Here is a 17,565-nt window from a genome sequence, read left to right as displayed (position 1 = left end):
TCTGCAAGGAGAATTCTTTGGAAGATGAAGGACTTTGACTTGGCAATTTTTTTCCAAATTTGGGATTGCATGGAGATGCGAGGGAAGATCAATCATGAATTCTCCAAAGCTGTCTGTCTTGCCTTTTGCCCATAATTTCTTTGTCCTCCCATTTTTGGAGCAGAAAACGGACATGGATGCACCTGAAACGTACGTGTTAATCTTATAGCTCATCTACATAGGATATTTTCACCGATGAAAATAAAAAGCACTTCAAATATTGAGAATAATATATATGTATCTACCTGAGACTGGACTCGGATGGATGGAAATTTGGTCGTTTGCACCAGCATGGCAAAGAAGTTTGCCGCTTATTACAACAGTGGAGAGCTTCTCCTCCCCATAACCCGCCCAAGAAACCAAAAATTCATCAACCTCAGAGTTCATTCTTCTTGCTTCCACCGGAGTTTCAACACACATAATGACAATTAACGCCGAGAAAATGATAATATTCATGAACGCGAGACGACCTCCCACAAATCGGCTCATTTTCTTCCAGCGGTTTAGAATTTAACTTTGTTTTGAAGGGAAGAGATGAGAATCAAGAGACAATGAAGTTGAAGCTACCACCTTTGGGTTTTTATACATCTACAAGAGACTAATAAGTTCTAGGTCACATTCCTTTTCCAACATGACTATTTGCAAGTTACGGTCTTATCCTCCATAATGAAGGTTGGAGTACTTCAAAAAAAAGTGATCAGACAAAAATCCACTTAGGGACAGATTAGTCAATGAACCTAATTCTGAGTCTAAGGTAAAAGGGTTTTGTCAACTTTGAATTTTTTTGATTATTTTTTAAGCAATTAAAGATTGGAAGTTAGGAAATGGAAGGCTAACTTCTTAAGTTGGTAGCCTAACTTTATCACATACTCACGTATTGTTTTAATAGCAAAACGAGAAGGCTTCCATGACCATTGCTTGTCTTTGGTAAACAAGCATTAAACTTGGAGTCAATTTGTCAAGCCTGCCTCAACTATTTTCTATCTGCGCTACGCCTTCAAAATAAAATTCTTGATCTAAATAAATACCATATCTTTTGCAATTGGAAATATATATATAATTGTTTTTAAATTCAAAAAATTCATTTTCATTTAATACACGCAATTAATCAACCTTTGGATTTCTCTTACCTATAATCAAACTAATCTTGAGTTTTTTTTTCAATATCAATAAAGATCTCTTTTTTTTTTTTTTTTTTTTTATTTTATANAATTATGCCATGTTTTTCATATTTCCAATTAATTATTATTAAATTATATTATGTTCATTAGTGGTGATCATTAGATATATGCAGCCGCCTCATCTTCGTTTTTGACATAGCCCATTGATTTTGTTTTATGCATGGTATATTATTATTATTATTATATTACACTAGAGAATATGAATTGTTCATAAATTTATAAAGAAAAACTTTTAAAGTGTACGTAGATTTAAATTTATTAAATTAGGTAATAACCATAGTATTAGGTATTTCAAATATATGTGTTTGTTTATAGATTTTAGAGATATATATAGTGAGTGAATTAAAAATGGCGAAAACTTGTATGAGACGGTCTAACGGGTCGTATTTTGTGATACATATCTCTTATTTGGGTCATCCATGAAAAAGTATTATTTTTTATTGTGAATATCGGTAGGGTTGACCCGTCTCACAGATAAAGATTCGTGAGACTTTCTCACAAGAGACGTGCTCATTAAAGATTAAACATGTATCAATAAAAAAATTTGTAATTTCCGGTTTGTTTGTTATTTTATGGGCTAATTAGCTTTAAATCCCCAACGCTCCTTTCAATACGATGTAGAGACAGCTTCCATAAAATCAGTCTATAATAGTCAAAAAATTCTCATATAATCATTCAGTTGAAAAAAAATATAACACAAACAAACTCATAATGGTGCTATTTCAAGAAAAAAATAGAAAAATTCAGCAAAAAAATGGCACCTTCAACACGTTCTGGAATGCTTTTTTTTTTCTTGGACTTTCAAAGTTCTGAATTCTTCGATTTTGCTCGAGCAAACTGCTGCACAAATTTGAACTTTTTTTGGGGAAACAAGGAAGAGATATTAATAGTATTAAATTAAAATTGAGGGCAATACGAGTACATTTTTTTTATTGAGATTGACAGAAAAGTGGAAAGTGATGTTTGGGATTTGAAGCTAATTAAGCGTAGTTATTTTATTATTCAAAATATTAAAATTTTTATTTTTTGTTTTATAAAGAAACAGATCGGAAATTAGAACGAATTTTTTGGCGGTCACTACTGTGCCTTCGTCTTCTATTCACAATGTCTGGGTGCCTCTTGAAGTTGAAATCCGTGGGCGACCCGATTTGCGATCCGGACACGGGCAATGAAACTGTCGAGCAACCTAGGAAAGTGGCGGTGGTGGATTTAGGCAACGGAAGCCGAGTTTTACACATGCCCAGATTGATTTCGTACCAAGATTCTTGTCAATTTTTCGATTACTTGAACGAAAATATACCCTGGATAAGACCCACTATCCGCGTCTTTGCCAAATCCCATGTCCAGGTTTGATTAGCCCCAACTAAATTTCCCTTTTTCCTATTTTTTTACGTAGTTTCGGTACGTTTTGAGATACAGATGAGGGGAATACACAATCGTATCTCGAATGCTCAGTTTTTATGCTCCAAGATTGATACCTGCCAAAAAAGGGAATTGTTTTTTCGTTTGATATATCTTGTAATTTCATGAATTCATTTGATGTACAGCGGACTTGTGAAACATAAATTTTTTGGCTTTGTGTTGATAGATAGAGGGAAAAAAACTTGCATCCCATTGTATCTGTGAGTTCGATTTTCTTGAAAATGGTAACTTTGTGATTGCTATGTAAGGCACGGATAATTCAAAATTTGTCTGGTTTATGCAATCTTTGGTGTCTTCTGCAGTTAACCAGATTTTTGCCCGATGAATTCAAACTACTTGTGAGTTGTGACGAGAAAGCTTATATTTGAATTCGTTTTGAACAGCCCAGAGACACGTGTTATGTTGCCAGTGAAGGATTGACAAAATTAGTTTACAGTGGTTATCAGCCTCATGCGTATACCTGGAATGATTTTCCACCCCTGAAGGATATCTTGGATTTGGTGAGATTGCTTTCTTTGGCCATTTTAAGGAATACAAGTACGAGAAACCGATTATGTTATGTTTAAAGTAAACTAAAGTTTATTCCTATTGCTTGTTCTGTTTTTACGCCCCAGGTTCTCAAAGCTATTCCTGGAAGCAGTTTCAATAGTTTACTGCTGAATAGGTATAAAGGAGGCAATGATTATGTTGGTTGGCATGCCGATGATGAAAAACTCTATGGGCCAACTCCCCAAATCGCTTCAGTTTCACTTGGTTGTGAACGTGATTTTCTATTGAAGAAGAAACCTAGTAAAGTTGTGAAAGGTGTGGAAAAGAATCTCGTTGTTTGCATTTTTGAAGTATGGTAGAATGTCATCATCTGTGAGAGACATCTCACATAGCCTTGTAATTCTTGTGTATAAGCCTTTTTCTCATTTATTTGAGCAGTTTGCGAGGGAGTGATTCGCTTTGTTCAATGTGGCTTCCAGCTTCCAACTTTATGGAGATTGGAATAACTAACGTTGTTATGTACTGTTTTCCAGATGAGCCAGCTAGAAGAAATGAATGTGGACCTCCCAGCAAGAGATTAAAGAAAGTTAACCTCGGTGACCAACATAGTTTTGTATTAAAGCACGGATCACTGCTGGTTATGAGTGGCTACACCCAACGGGATTGGTTACACTCAGTGCCCAAGCGTGTGAAAGCGGCAGAATCAGTACGAATCAATCTCACATTCAGGCACATTCTCTGATCGATACGAGCTTTTGCTGTAAAGGATATTCATTGCTTTTGATTTACAGAGTGTGGTTTAGCTATGGAAACACCACCTAGTTCACTCGCTGAGAGTGTTCCAGCACAGTATGTACTGAAATAAAGAATCAGGAAATGACTCGACTGGCGTTGCAATGATTTTGATGGCTATTTTCTTGTTAGAAGCTCAGCAGTTCCTTGACGGGGATATCGGCTTCCTTGCACTTGTAAATTCTATTTTTTCAGTCAGGTTCGGTTCCTAAAATGCGTCTGTTGTATGTGATGGAGAATTTGCAATGGTATTATTAAGTTGTACGTTCTTTTTTCCTTTTTCATTTATATGTGATTGATTATTATTTTAATTTAGGGTTAAGAAACACTAAACCAAGTTAAAAAATATATTTTTTGGAAATCTCTTGGAATACGCCGTCATATTAATTTTTGTTGGAAAATTTTTGTGTAAAAAATATGTATTATTGTTTTATGATATTTTATTTATAGATAAATCTTTACGTAAGATTTATCGAGATAGTGAGATAGTTTGAAGTTTTAGATAGTATGGAAAAAAAATGATAGAGATAGTATAAAAATTATTAATAAATTTATATAAGAAGTTAATTAAGTAAATATTACAATGGATAAAAATATAAATTGAGATTATATTTATATATGAAAGTTTGTTATTAGGAGGTGTTAAAAAGCTTGATTAGATAGAACAGGTTTTATAAAGAAAATCACAAGAAATGTTTGTATAAGGGCACCAATTATTAACGCCCATTAATGTTCATACACCAATGTGGGTGTAGAAGTTATTAATTTTGGCTGACATGACAGCCAAGAAATTCATTAGAATGAACGGCATTATTTCGCAAGTTGCGACGGTTTTTCGTAAGCCGTCGCAACTTGAAAAGCGTCGCTACTTGCAACGATTTTTTAAAAAAGTCGCTAATTGCGACGGTTTTTTAACAACCGTCGCTATTTACGACGGTTTCTCAAAAACCGTCGCTAATTAAGGCATGTTCTGAAGAAATTTTTCATTTCTTAATAATATTTTAATGAATATTGGAATTAAGTTATTTTTAAAATAATAATACTATTTATTTTTAGTAATATTTGTTGTAAAATTTTAAAAATATTAGAAAGATATTGAAATAATTAAAAAGAAAAAAAAAAGAGTAAGTGGACAGTGAGACTCATAAATAATGAAAGTTGATATTAAATGAATGTGGGTGTGAGTTAATAATGGAAAAGTATTAATGTAATGAATATGTGGCTCGTGGATCCCATAACTTTCGAGGAGATGGAGAGTTATTAACATAAATTAATGAGAACGGATTCGGACGCCCAAACGATAATGTGTTACTTAAGATTACGCTCATTCCAGTGGGGCTTCCTACGACTGATTTCTCTCGGCTCTCTGTCGGTGATCATCCGACACCAAATCGCCGAACAGGGCAAACGCAGAGGCGAAGAAAGGTGGTGTTGCCAAGGAAGAACGGCTGATTGAAGTTAGACGTTTCCGTAGGCTTAACAACCTCTGTTTCGGGCAATAAATTGGTGCTTGGTATGTCATTATTTTGATTGCGACGAACGACTTCCCACTTTTTGTTCTTCCCTTGTGCTTTCTTTATCATATTTTCTTTGGTTTGAATGTGTTTGCTGATCATTGCTGCTGAATTTCGTGGCTCTTTTAATTCTGATGTTATCGTTAGTTAGATTTCTTGATTTTTTTTTCAAAACTTGATGACCATGAGGTGGTGCTCTGGGTTCTTTGATGCTACATGGGGGTTTTCTTGATGGACGAATTCAAACTTTTCAGTGACCACCATTAATTGTTCGAGAAGATTTGGCAATTTGACTGTTTGATGTCTTTTTTGGGTTTTTGCAGACTCCCATGGCTGCAGGTGACGCTATTAAACCTAGAGGTGATAACTCCTCTTTCGCTCAAGCATCTGGAATTAAGATTCTATCCATTCATGTATAACGAGCCCATGCCTGAGTCATTATTTAGTGAAATTTAATTACGACTTTCATTTTTAAGCTAGCTATTAATAACAGTCGAGCTATTTTGGATGGTTGCTTTTGTGTTGCCTTACTTAAGCTTTATGAAGATCAGCTAACATTAATGAATTTCGCTCAGATGTTTGTATTGTTGGTGTTGCGCGGACACCGATGGGCAGCTTACTTGGTTCTCTTTCATCTTTACCTGCTACAAAGCTTGGTTCTATAGTTATTGAATGTGAGATGACTTTAAAATCAACATAAGTATAGTTTGACTCATTTCTCATTTTTGCGATTGAATCACGTGTCCATTCTAAAGGCTGCTCTATGTTCGAAGGTGCTCTAAAAAGGGCTGGGGTAGATCCTTCTCTGGTGCAAGAAGTCTTCTTTGGAAACGTTCTTAGTGCAAATTTGGGCCAAGCCCCTGCAAGGCAGGCTGCACTAGGTGCAGGTATACCCAATTCGGTAATATGCACCACCATTAACAAAGTGTGTTCGTCGGGAATGAAAGGTTGGTTGGCATTTCTGTCAGAAACTTCTTCCTATTTGAAAGATTCTGGAATGACTTGATTGTATCTTTATGATTAACCCAGCAATCATGATTGCGGCACAAACAATAAAAGTGGGTGACAATGATGTAGTAGTTGCTGGGGGCATGGAAAGCATGTCAAATGCACCAAAGTATCTACCTAGTGGAAGGTCAGCATGCTGATTAGTTAACTTGTATTGTGGTGTTTCTTGCTTCTTCTTTCGGTAAGAAAGGAATACTGTAGGTTAGCTCTTCTGGTAGCCTCGATGTATTGTATGAAGACATTTTTTCCATATTCACTTCAGGTGATATAAAAAAGGTACCTGGCATCCCACATGATTCCTCATTAATCGATGAACTTTTGTCTTCTCTTGGGGGAAGGGGAAGGTTGGAATTTGAGTTAATATAACTGGTGCCTGTCATTGTGATTCTTCCCATATTTTAACAGGACAGGATCTCGGCTGGGACATGACACTATTATTGATGGCATGATCAAAGATGGCCTTTGGGACATCTATAATGATTTTGGAATGGGTGTTTGTGCAGAATTATGTGCCGCTCAACATAAAATAACTAGAGATGAGCAGGTGATGTTTTGTGGTTGCTAATTTGTTATTTGATTTTCAAGATACATCAAATTATCTTCAATCTGCACAGCTCAACTAAGTTCCTTTTTACTTTTAATGGTTTATGCTGTCAAATTATAAAACTATTTTGGTGTTGTGTGAGTACTAAATAATAAGATACTTCTCATTGGACATTGTATCATTTTCGAGAATGAACAAATTCTCTCTAAAAAAAGACATTTCATTTTCTACAAGTACATGGTACTATATGCTGGTGTAAGAAGAATTCTATTCTTGTCCATTAATGCGCTGATTGCTGTTTCTTCTTATTTTAATTAATGAGAAAAAGCTGCAATTTTACACGATTATAGAATCATTTTAACCGAGAAAGTTATTTTTGGCAAACTGTTCCAATCTGTTTGCTTCCAGAATGAATGATTGCTTCTATTTTTTTTTTTTTTATGGTGAACATCTACCATGTCTATCTTCTCTCTTTTGTATCAATTATAGAAGCCATATTTCGGCATTTAATATTTTTGGTGAGTCTAATGGTACCATGCATAATTTGTTTTATATATATCTTTACTAGGATTCCTATGCTGTTCAAAGTTTTAAACGAGGCATTACTGCAGAAACCAGTGGTGCATTCAATTGGGAGATAGTTCCGGTGAGAATATTTTCTGTTTATTAGAAATTAACTGGCAGTGGGTTTCAAAGATTCGCTGATGGTTTTATTCATACATGCAGGTTGAAATTTCTGGTAGTAGGGGGAGGCCATCTACCATTATTGACAAAGATGAAGGTTTAGGAAAGGTGGTAGAATAAAAAATTTACCTCAAATTACTTTAGACGCCAGAAGATGCTGAAATTGAATCCAAGTGTTATGAATATGCAAACAAGTTTATTTTTAGTACTTGATTTAATGTTTTCTTTTAATAGCTAAATTGTGTCCAGCTGATTCTGTGATTTCTTTATTAAGTTGAAGTTAAAACTGTAAACTGTGTTGTTATCATTCAAAGTCAATTTTATATGCAAGAAATGTTTTTGGACTTGACTAAGTTTGCTCACTCATTAAATTATTAACTTCATCATCTTGTCCGTTTTCTATAGTGAGATCAACATTTTCTCAAGGATCTAGAGTGCTTAATTAGTTTCCATGTGTATGATTATTTATGTTGCTCGATTACAAATGTTTGAGTTCCTTCTCTTCTTTTTGCTAGTTTGATGCGAATAAATTAAGAAAGCTTAAACCAAGCTTCCAGAAGAATGGAGGTTCTGTCACTGCTGGAAATGCTTCTAGTATAAGGTTAATATCTTACCGCTTTCCCTCTGTCATTTGTCTCCGTGTTTCTCTGCCACAAGTATATTTATTAATTCTGTGCAGCGATGGTGCTGCCGCGCTGGTCTTGGTGAGTGGAGCCATGGCAATTAAACATGGATTGGAAGTGATAGCTAAAATAAGAGGCTATGCTGATGGAGCACAGGTTTTGTGAAAAACCTTGTTTTTCTTTTGTTGAATTAATATCTTTGATGGCTTGATGAATTATTATGTCGGCTGTGTAGGCACCTGAGTTGTTTACAACTGCTCCTGCTATTGCAATACCAAAAGCAATCTCAAATTCTGGTTTGGAAGCTAATAGTATTGATTACTATGAAATTAATGAAGCCTTTTCTGTAAGAGCCTGTGCTGAATTTCCACTATCTGTGTCTTACCCAGGTAGACGATTCTAATTTTATTTTTGCAGGTTGTGGCTATTGCTAATCAGAGGCTTCTCAACATCAACCCCGTGAGTATTGCTAGTCTCTCTTTTCGAATTTCATTCATTATGATAGACTGGCTCTTATTTCCTTGTTTTGGGAACTCTGTTTATAGGACAAATTGAATGTGCATGGTGGTGCTGTGTCTTTAGGGCATCCATTAGGCTGTAGTGGAGCACGCATCTTGATCACATTGTTAGGTGTATGTTCCCTGCCTTGTCAAGTTCTTGCGAAGCATTTAGTGTTATCTTTAATCCTTGTGGAATGATCATTCAGGTGCTGAGACAGAGAAATGGTAAGTTTGGGGTTGCGGGAATCTGCAACGGTGGAGGAGGTTCATCTGCTGTAGTTCTAGAGCTCGTTAATAATCGGTATGCTTATTTGGAATTGCTATACTGTACAATAAATCAATGACTTCATATAACTTGTTCAAGAATTGATAAATGGTGCCTTTTATGTATAGCAGACCAAGACCTATGGTGCCTCGATCGTTGCTATGAATTCGAAGGTTTACTGCTTATCAAGGTCTCCCAAAACTTCTCTGTATATCTATGCTGCTGTAACAAAGCTGCATTCTATTTTAGTTATGTAAAATTTCTGTCCTAATAATAAATCTTGAGGAATTATTCATTTTCTGTAATTTTTGCTATATTTTGTGCATCACAATCAGCCAACTAAGTGATATTCATAAAACAATTTCACAACACATTCTAGAAGTGGGTTTTTGGCACTAAATAAAGATTAAGTTATTTATTTAAGTTAATATAATTTTAACTACATTTGAAATAAATTAATTAAAATGTTCCATGCCGTAATATAAAAGCTAAATAAAATTAACTCTTAAATTTATTTAAAATTACTAACTTCTTACATTCCCCAGACATAGTATAGATTGGAGACCGCCCCAATGTTACGTTACAATTAACGTGCTAACATGTGAGAGCATATGCGTTGTCTGCGGCTGTCTCCTACGAAATATGTTTGATTATAAGACACTGGCCAAGAACACGAGAGCAATCTCACTTATCATCAGTGGTTTTCAGACACTTCAACGATTCACGACATCTTTCGAGATTCTTGAATTTCTCTAGTTCGGATTCTAGAGTCTTGGCGATGTCTTCGTCATCAGCGTTCTCCGGCAGGGTGACATGCACAGACCCCTGTTTTATCGGCTTAATAGGTTCACGGATCACGGCTTGCCGGTTAATGTAATTGTAAACAAGTTGGTGAAATGGGTGGTCCAAGGAGTAGCAATTGCCATTGTTATAATTCGAAGAACCAGAGCTTCTCTTACGGCAGAAATGGGGTAGGGAGGAATAATCCATTATCTGCACCGAATATAATCAGAAGAAAAAAAAACCCCAAGATTTTAGATGCCGATATAAGAAAAAGCTGACTGCGAAGGTCACATCATAACACAAGAATGTGATACGCAAAAACCAGGATAAAGAAACAACCTTCAATAGTTCTTCCTGTCCACAACCGACCAATACATTAATTTTCCTGTGTGTCCTTTCATGCAGAAGGGGCTTGACGACCTGATATCGGAAAGAAAATTACGCTAACCCGTCCGACTGACCCCAATGCGGAAAAACGAAAAACAAACTGCAACTTTTATACCGCAGATCGCTAAAAGAGAACAGAAATGGAGCGAAAACAAGGGACAAACCTTCCAACAAGCAGAGAAGACATACGGGGAATTCACAACGTAATAAGTTAAAGTCTTCTCTGGGTAGTTCAGGTCGTCGATGGAAGACATAAGAGTTACAAGCTGAACACACGAAAACGAAAAAAAAAAAAAGATATTAGAGCTATATTTGGCTGGATAAGTACAGCAAAAGGATCTATGAATCTTTAACCGATCGTGCACCTTTATCTGGTTTAAGGCTGAAAGCTTCAAACCAGTCATATCCAGAATGTTTATACATTTGCTAACAAGTTTCCCACATTTTTTTGAAACAGCGGGCTGAAAATAAATATGTTGAGTAAATCACAATCGTAAACAAAACGTGGAGGAAAGAAAAAAGGAAGTATTGGTATGTTTATGCTAACCAAAATCACACGGTCTCGATATTCGTTCATCTGAATGTGGGATTGTACATAATAATGAACCTAAAGATAAATATCGTCAACGGCAATGAAAACATTGTTATCAAGTGAAATATATAATATTTCTGGCAGAGAAAATCCGTTGCTTTCTGCGAATTTCAATTAAGAATGAACATAGTTAACAGTATGGTATACCGATGCTTTGTCAAACGTGCTTAGACCCACTCCGACAGCGAACACGGGGAGGCCCTGTTATTAGAAACATCACGATATCAGAAAGAGCACAGAAAATGATATCAAGAAAATGGTAAGAACAAGTGAACTCATAATATTGAACTTGTTTCAGCTTCGTCTTAACTCGAATTCTCACCTCATTCGAGTAACCTGACAATCCAATAAGCTGTGAATCACGTATCGCTCTGTAATGATCCACAGGGACAATGGGTTTCTGCAAATCATTGTAAAATCGACACTTTAGTAACGGAATAAACTTTGGCTTCCACAAAATGTGACCTACATAAAAGTTCATATACACAAATTATAGCCATGGCTGGGTACCACTACTTACCGCTAGCATATCATCGATTTCATTCTGCACTCTCCATTCCAAACAATCTATCAACTGTAAAAAACAAATCAACCAGCAATTTGGCAAGTAAGAGTTCAGCACATATAGTTTCATATTTTAAAAGGCCAAAAGATCTTTGTCTAACCATCTTTCTGGCCTTGGTCACATTCCCTTCTCTTGCCTTCAGAAAGCGAGTTAGAGTTTCGTGAGGATATCCTTGATGGACATTCTGCATATTGAATGGAACGCTAAGGATTTTGTCCAAACTAAAGGAAATATCTCTCTTTTTGTAAAAAAAAATGTGATTTTTTCAAGAACAACACTTTACTAATTAAAGTATATCAACAGATCAGGCAGAACAAAGCCAAAGTACACATGAGAAATAAGAAAAGAACAAACTACAGAACCTGGAAAGTTCTTTTGAGTGGCTCATCAACTGCATCGAATTCCACAAGAAAAGAATCAAAAATTGAAAAGGGAATTCAGAAAAAAAAAAAAAAGAAAAAGTAAAGGTTCATAAATAAAAGATCAAGAAATAGCAATAGGAAGTGTTCAAAGAGAGCTGACCTTCGTCCATTAACGCTTCAAATTGGTTGATGGCTTCCTGTGGAACCACAGCCATTTCTACTTCTTGACAATTTTCAAACAAGAAATAACAACAGTTATTCAAGATTTTTGGAACTGCCTATTCTAGTGTGCGAAAGAGATAGAAAGGTAACAGTAAGAGAGAGAGAGGAGTAAAGATAATTCTACTTTTTTATTTTCACAAAAGAGAGATAATGGGGTCAAGATTCAAGAAAGGTAGCCTCCCTCATCCTTCAATCGTGCCCGCTTTTAACCTTTCCTACGTCTATTTCTTTGTTAAAAAACTGTTAACAGGGCTCCAGACAAAAAATTGTTGGTTTCTTTTCGCGTAAATGGCAGTGAAAAATTATGGAGGCTTGTAAATTTTATAGTTGACCTGTTATACTGGAACGACCATTAAAAACGAACAGTTACCAGAACGTGAAAAAGTCCAACCTCCCAAAGGAGACTTTAAAAGTCAAGACCCACCGAAGAAAAAATAAATCAAAAATCGGAGATTCTGACATCAAGATGTGATAGGGTCAATGTTTCATCGACCTCGAAAGTTCCTTTCTTGTATGTTCATGTAATATTATATTAGGCACGTTTTCCGGACTTTGCTTCACAATAATTTATACTATCATCCGGTATAATACAATATAAACTTGAAAAGGTTATTTACCATAATTAGTTGAGAAAAAATTGATAAGATGTTAAAAATACTATAAATATATACATAAAATCAAATTTATATATCAAATATAAAATAAGATCAATTTTTTTAAAAAAAATTGATATCTCATATCATACCAAATTTAGTTACACTAGCCGCTAGCGGGTTGAAGTATTAATATTGTAAACATAGATCGTCTCATAATTTTTTTGGGTTTTTGGGATCTATATTCAACGAGCACTGGTTATGAACAGCAATCTGAATCATCTTTTCTAAAAGTGACGTACTTGTATAATTTAAATTTATTCAAATAATTACAAATTTTTTTTATTAAATATATACAAAACACAAAAACGACAACAGTTCGATGCAAAAACATTAAACAATATTATATATATAATATATATATAGATGGCCATGCTCCCCAGGGCCCAGGCTCTGGTCTTTATCGCTGCTTTCTTGATTTTACTCATCCCATGCATGAAACAGATAAATTGGCGGAAAGAAAAATATACTTAAATTCGGCCCCTTTCAACATGGCTTGGAATGGATGTCACAATTATATAGACAGATACCAAATTTTCATGGCCACCTTCTCTGGTCTGCAGCTCAAGCAAAAAGCAAAACAATAATGGATATCAAGTCACAACTAACTATGCCTGCTTCATACACAAGCACAATACAAAGATGCGTGGCGCACATGTAATTCGGCCCTACCAAGTCTTAAATCCAACAACCCTTATTTGAATATTATCAGGAAAAAAATTATACAGAATGTGTGGCCAAATCTTGTCAAGTTCCATGTTCTTATACGTAAAATTTAACAAAATCCCACAAGCTTCTGATCATGATCTTCGATAATAACAGTTCTTGATTCATCAAATACCAATATGAACTAAAAGAAATCAAATTCCAGATATTTATCACCCTTCTGGTCCTTAACAGCAGCAGAAGCATCACCTTTTCCCTTGGCGCATGCTGCTGGAACAGGTAGTCGCTCGAAGTCAACAGGCTTTGGTATCTCCGGAGGGGTAGCGCAGCGTATCAAAGCCCAGTTAACTCCTTCAAAGAAAGGGTGCTGTTTTATCTCTGTTGCACCTCGTTTATAAGCCAACCGATGCTGAGGCTCTTTCACGAGCAAGCCCCTAATCAGGTCCCTCGCAGCAAAACTGACGACGGGAGATTCCGGGAATCGAAGAGGTTGTCCAACAACATTGAATAATGTTGCTCGATTGCCAGATCCTTTGAATGGGGTTTTACCGAACAAAAGCTCGTAAATAAAGATCCCAAAGGTCCACCAATCCACAGCACTACCATGGCCTTCACCTTTGATGATCTCAGGTGCCAGATATTCATGAGTTCCAACAAATGACATAGATCTAGCATTAGTTGGCTCCGCCATCAGCTCCGGCAATGGGCTAACTTGGTTTCCAACTTCATTCTTGGGCTTCCTATCTTTCTTGGATTTGCTAGAAAAGAGACGAGGACCGAAGCACGTCGTTGGGACAACACATGATGGCTGGATGCAGGATGGTTCAATGCATGCTGGCTGGACACAGTACACAGCACTTTTATGCTGAGGATCTGAATCGAAGGATGAGGTTTTGACCAAAGTTGGACTAACAACGCAACGAAGTGAAAGATCGAAGTCTGAGAGCATTATATGACCATCATCCCTAACAAGGACATTTTCTGGCTTAAGGTCACGGTAGATGATCCCAAGCATGTGTAGATATTCCAGAGCCAGCAAGATTTCGGCGACGTAAAATCTGCCAAAGCAAAATGATAAAAAAAAAAAAGTATTATTCAAAGTAATTGCATGGTTAACGTTTAATAAAATAACATTAATAATATGTGCTTCAATCATAAAATTCAAGGCGCTCATGTTTCTGCGAAACTACAAATAACAACCAAAGAAACTAAACAAAGTTAAAAGGCTATTGCATGACAAGTTATTTGATGGTACAGCAATAAGAAATAATTTGTCTCTACAGCAAAGAACAACCGTCTTAATATGCCAGCGCCAGGCTGCAGAGGAAAAAATCTTTCATTCCAACTAGATAGAGGGAGGGCTAAACAACTATTATATATTACATATTTACTGATCATATAACATCAAAGAGAATCCTAACTTTAAATAGTCCATTTTGTAGAAAAATCGTTTGCCAAAATAAAATAAGGTGGAGGGAATTTGAAATTGATCAACGGCGAAATAGGATACCATCGACTGCATGGAATCACGAGCAAGAAGGTGATGAGCTCCATATATAAGGTATGAAACAATAATATAAATGAAAAACAAACGATATGGCAGATATTCCCCAACCAGAAAAGCAAAACAGGTACGTATTCAATTTCACTATCATATTGGTCCAAATTTATCTTACTTCACAGCCTGCTCGGAGAAATATTTCCCAGGTTGTCTCTGTCGAAGAGTGTGTAGGTCTCCTCCAGGGCAGAATTCCATCACCAGACAAGAAAACTTGTCAGTCTCAAAATGGTTGTAAAGAGTCGGAAGAAAGGGATGATCCAGGGATTGCAGTATCTCTCTCTCAGTTTGAGCACGAAGGAGCTTCTTTCTGCTGGCTAGGGACGTTTTATCCATTACTTTCATGGCAAAGTAACATTTTGTTCCACTCAACTCAGCCAGGTAAACGCTCCCAATATCTCCACAACCTAATCTTTTCAACAGCCTGAATTGGCTCAACCCCAATATACCATCTCTTGCTCTGGTAGCTTGGATGGCAGCCCAGTGTATATCGTTTGCTTTATGGGGCTTACTTATACTGCAACTAAAACTGCTACACGTGCTTTCATTGCTCACGTTACTACTTGTGCTTTCTCGACACACGCTACTCTTCCCACTCTCAACAAGATCGGCATTATCGCTTATTTTGCCACTGGTTTTAGAAACATTGTTTGCTCCATCACTAACTTTTGCAGAAACTGAACTGTTCTTTACACTTCCTAGCCCGTTTTTCTTTTCTTGGTCAATAGAACTTCCAATCTCATTTGTTTCAAGATCTGATCCAATGGAAGAAATGTTCGAATCTATGTTACCATATGACAGATCTTCTAAGGATTCATTGAGATCATTCGGCGATGTTGTTGATTCATCGGCTTGTACAGTCACCGGCGCAGTTAATCCAGTAGAATCTGCTGATATAGCTCCATAGTTTGAGGCCATCAGAGAAACAACAGGCTTAGCTTAAGGCTAGATGCAGCTAATATGTTTAGCAGCCGCAGCAATAACAGAATTGACCATGTTGATTTAATACCGAATCATCTTATCAGCACCGACTCTGAAGAAGCACAAGCCTGTGAGAGGAAAAGCTATTAAGCTACTAAAAGTCATTATATATAACTACATAAATTACTATTTTTTTTTATATAAAAAAAATATTTACTGAGTTTCAATCATTAAACGTAGTAAAACATCACCAAAAAGCCTTAATCATGCTCACTGCATAGAGAAATAGTATTCACAAATTACTAGGAATCTAGGAAGCATCAGGGAGAATGATTCTTAGACGGGCAAGGAGTAAAAATATGCAATGCTCATATGATAGATCTCAGTGAAAAATAGTCGCAGTGTCTTAAATGATTCAGCTGACAGATAGCCTTGCTCAAGTTCCCCAAACCGCAACAAACTGTCGAAGGGAAGAGTTTTCAGGAAACAATCTACAAACAGTCAAGGGCCTGAATCTCAATCTAAAGAACGAATTCAAACGCCCACACACATACATACATACTCGAAAGCTCCCACTCAAAGCTGCACAAAACTTTATCAAATATCAATTGGAATGAGAAAAAAGATGGAAAATTTTTATCAAGAAAAAGGTAAAAAAGACAGTAATAGCACAGTAGGGAATAGTGTGAGCCGTATAACCCCAAAGTCCATACAGTTACTTTTCTCCCAGAAAGAGGCTTTTAGCTAAACTATAAAATCAACCCTACTTCCAGAAAACCTGAAAAGATTCAACCCAGAAAAATAAAATTCAAACAGGGAATCAAGGACCACCAGATAAAAAGTAAAGATGAACTAAATCAAGTCAGTTCCTGAAAAATGCAGCAGTTTTACGATTACATGCAGTCACTTCACATACACAAAACAAACAATTCATCAGAACACTCGATGAGAGGGAAATCCAGCGTTAAAAATTGGATCTTGATCAAGAAAATCCACAGTTGAAAGAAAAATCCAACCCAGATCCACAATCAAAAAACCATTTGCACGAAGCTTGACACCAAAGGTCCAGAACTATTAATCAATAACCCAAATTTTTGCGAGCTTGAAGAGATGGAAAAAGAACAGCACCTAAATCAGCAATGATCAAAGATTGGAGCTCAGGTTTGACAGTCAAAAGAGCCTGATGGGAAGGAAAAGCAACTGCCTCATAGCCTTGTTTCTTCTTGTTGGTATTTTCTTGCTGTGAATGACAACTAATAAGTGGAGGAGAGAGAGACCCAAAGAAAGAGCGATTGAATGAAATTAAATGCATCAAAAAATAAATAAATAAATAAAAAGCAACACTGGAGCATCTCCATTTCTGGATAAACTATATTAGGCCGATCACGGCACAGAGTGGAGGGATGATGCGGTCAAACTAAAACTGAAAAGGCACAGTGCAAAATCAACCATTCAATCCTATTTTATTTTTTCGAGTAAATCAAAGTTGTATTGTTTAAGTGTTAGATTAGAGCACATTTATCGAGATATCAAATTTAAGATAAATTTAGAGTTCGAAATCCAATTACAACGATCGTTCTTTCTCTAACCAAAAAAATGTTAAAAATACAAATTAATAGACCTGTCGAATTTGATTTTAACTTCCATGGTTTCTTCCTTTATTCAAAACACATGATTCGACTCGATGCTACATGTATAGTTCTCATACTAATAAAAGAAATTCCTAATTTTTTCATATTTTTTTTTATTAATATATAGGTTAAAAATTACATGAAGCAAATCTAAAATTAATCGA

General features: G+C 36.0%; 4 protein-coding genes across 7 annotated transcripts; 2 read left to right on the top strand and 2 right to left on the bottom strand.

Moving 5' to 3' along the window:
* The first annotated feature begins 2,263 nt into the window (after positions 1-2,263).
* Positions 2,264-4,191, top strand: LOC140987983 (DNA oxidative demethylase ALKBH2). Its single transcript, XM_073456807.1, has 4 exons — positions 2,264-2,567; positions 3,026-3,142; positions 3,257-3,446; positions 3,665-4,191. The coding sequence occupies exons 1-4, from the start codon at positions 2,325-2,327 to the stop codon at positions 3,871-3,873; spliced, it is 759 nt and encodes a 252-aa protein (XP_073312908.1). The 5' UTR covers positions 2,264-2,324; the 3' UTR covers positions 3,874-4,191.
* Positions 4,192-5,225: 1,034 nt separating this feature from the next.
* Positions 5,226-9,417, top strand: LOC140987973 (acetyl-CoA acetyltransferase 2-like). 2 transcript variants are annotated; one of them, XM_073456793.1, is made up of 15 exons: positions 5,226-5,436; positions 5,761-5,797; positions 6,013-6,111; positions 6,211-6,384; positions 6,467-6,572; positions 6,851-6,989; positions 7,558-7,635; positions 7,716-7,781; positions 8,189-8,274; positions 8,353-8,452; positions 8,532-8,642; positions 8,714-8,755; positions 8,842-8,928; positions 9,003-9,097; positions 9,193-9,417. In XM_073456793.1, the coding sequence occupies exons 2-15, from the start codon at positions 5,767-5,769 to the stop codon at positions 9,224-9,226; spliced, it is 1,248 nt and encodes a 415-aa protein (XP_073312894.1). In that variant the 5' UTR covers positions 5,226-5,436; positions 5,761-5,766; the 3' UTR covers positions 9,227-9,417. The 2 variants fall into 2 exon arrangements, with proteins under 2 accessions (XP_073312894.1, XP_073312892.1); XM_073456791.1 differs by having other exon boundaries at positions 9,190-9,366.
* A 137-nt stretch (positions 9,418-9,554) lies between these two features.
* Positions 9,555-12,184, bottom strand: LOC140987977 (SEC14 cytosolic factor-like). Its single transcript, XM_073456799.1, has 11 exons — positions 11,911-12,184; positions 11,751-11,779; positions 11,489-11,572; positions 11,344-11,397; positions 11,146-11,223; positions 10,971-11,024; positions 10,779-10,838; positions 10,597-10,692; positions 10,396-10,497; positions 10,184-10,264; positions 9,555-10,054 (listed from the first exon to the last, which is right to left on the bottom strand). Exons 1-11 carry the CDS (start codon positions 11,963-11,965, stop codon positions 9,746-9,748), a joined length of 1,002 nt encoding a protein of 333 aa, XP_073312900.1. The 5' UTR covers positions 11,966-12,184; the 3' UTR covers positions 9,555-9,745.
* Positions 12,185-13,197: 1,013 nt separating this feature from the next.
* On the bottom strand, positions 13,198-17,219 carry LOC140987971 (serine/threonine-protein kinase D6PKL2-like). Of its 3 annotated transcripts, XM_073456781.1 has the most exons (4): positions 16,899-17,219; positions 16,484-16,548; positions 14,968-15,898; positions 13,198-14,349 (listed from the first exon to the last, which is right to left on the bottom strand). In XM_073456781.1, exons 3-4 carry the CDS (start codon positions 15,765-15,767, stop codon positions 13,476-13,478), a joined length of 1,674 nt encoding a protein of 557 aa, XP_073312882.1. In that variant the 5' UTR covers positions 15,768-15,898; positions 16,484-16,548; positions 16,899-17,219; the 3' UTR covers positions 13,198-13,475. The 3 variants fall into 3 exon arrangements, with proteins under 3 accessions (XP_073312882.1, XP_073312884.1, XP_073312881.1); XM_073456783.1 differs by lacking the exon at positions 16,484-16,548 and having other exon boundaries at positions 16,787-17,219; XM_073456780.1 differs by lacking the exon at positions 16,484-16,548.
* Positions 17,220-17,565: the final 346 nt, after the last annotated feature.

This window comes from Primulina huaijiensis, chromosome 11, assembly GCF_012295235.1.
Source record: "Primulina huaijiensis isolate GDHJ02 chromosome 11, ASM1229523v2, whole genome shotgun sequence".
In the NCBI taxonomy this organism is placed as follows: domain Eukaryota; kingdom Viridiplantae; phylum Streptophyta; class Magnoliopsida; order Lamiales; family Gesneriaceae; genus Primulina; species Primulina huaijiensis.
The sequence above is the reverse complement of the archived record's forward strand: the minus strand, read 5'-3'. Positions and strand labels throughout refer to the sequence as shown.

Coding starts and splice junctions, on each gene's coding strand:
- LOC140987983 (XM_073456807.1), top strand. CDS start 2,325: ATGTCTGGGTGCCTCTTGAAGTTGAAATCCGTGGGCGACCCGATTTGC. Junction 2,568..3,025: donor TTGCCAAATCCCATGTCCAG/GTTTGATTAGCC, acceptor CGTTTTGAACAG/CCCAGAGACACGTGTTATGT. Junction 3,143..3,256: donor TGAAGGATATCTTGGATTTG/GTGAGATTGCTT, acceptor TTTACGCCCCAG/GTTCTCAAAGCTATTCCTGG.
- LOC140987977 (XM_073456799.1), bottom strand. CDS start 11,965: ATGGCTGTGGTTCCACAGGAAGCCATCAACCAATTTGAAGCGTTAATG. Junction 11,398..11,488: donor TGACCAAGGCCAGAAAGATG/GTTAGACAAAGA, acceptor TGTTTTTTACAG/TTGATAGATTGTTTGGAATG. Junction 10,498..10,596: donor CAGCCTTAAACCAGATAAAG/GTGCACGATCGG, acceptor TCGTGTGTTCAG/CTTGTAACTCTTATGTCTTC.
- LOC140987971 (XM_073456783.1), bottom strand. CDS start 15,767: ATGGCCTCAAACTATGGAGCTATATCAGCAGATTCTACTGGATTAACT. Junction 14,350..14,967: donor TTCTCCGAGCAGGCTGTGAA/GTAAGATAAATT, acceptor TTGCTTTGGCAG/ATTTTACGTCGCCGAAATCT.
- LOC140987973 (XM_073456791.1), top strand. CDS start 5,767: ATGGCTGCAGGTGACGCTATTAAACCTAGAG. Junction 8,756..8,841: donor GGCTTCTCAACATCAACCCC/GTGAGTATTGCT, acceptor CTCTGTTTATAG/GACAAATTGAATGTGCATGG. Junction 8,929..9,002: donor TCTTGATCACATTGTTAGGT/GTATGTTCCCTG, acceptor ATGATCATTCAG/GTGCTGAGACAGAGAAATGG.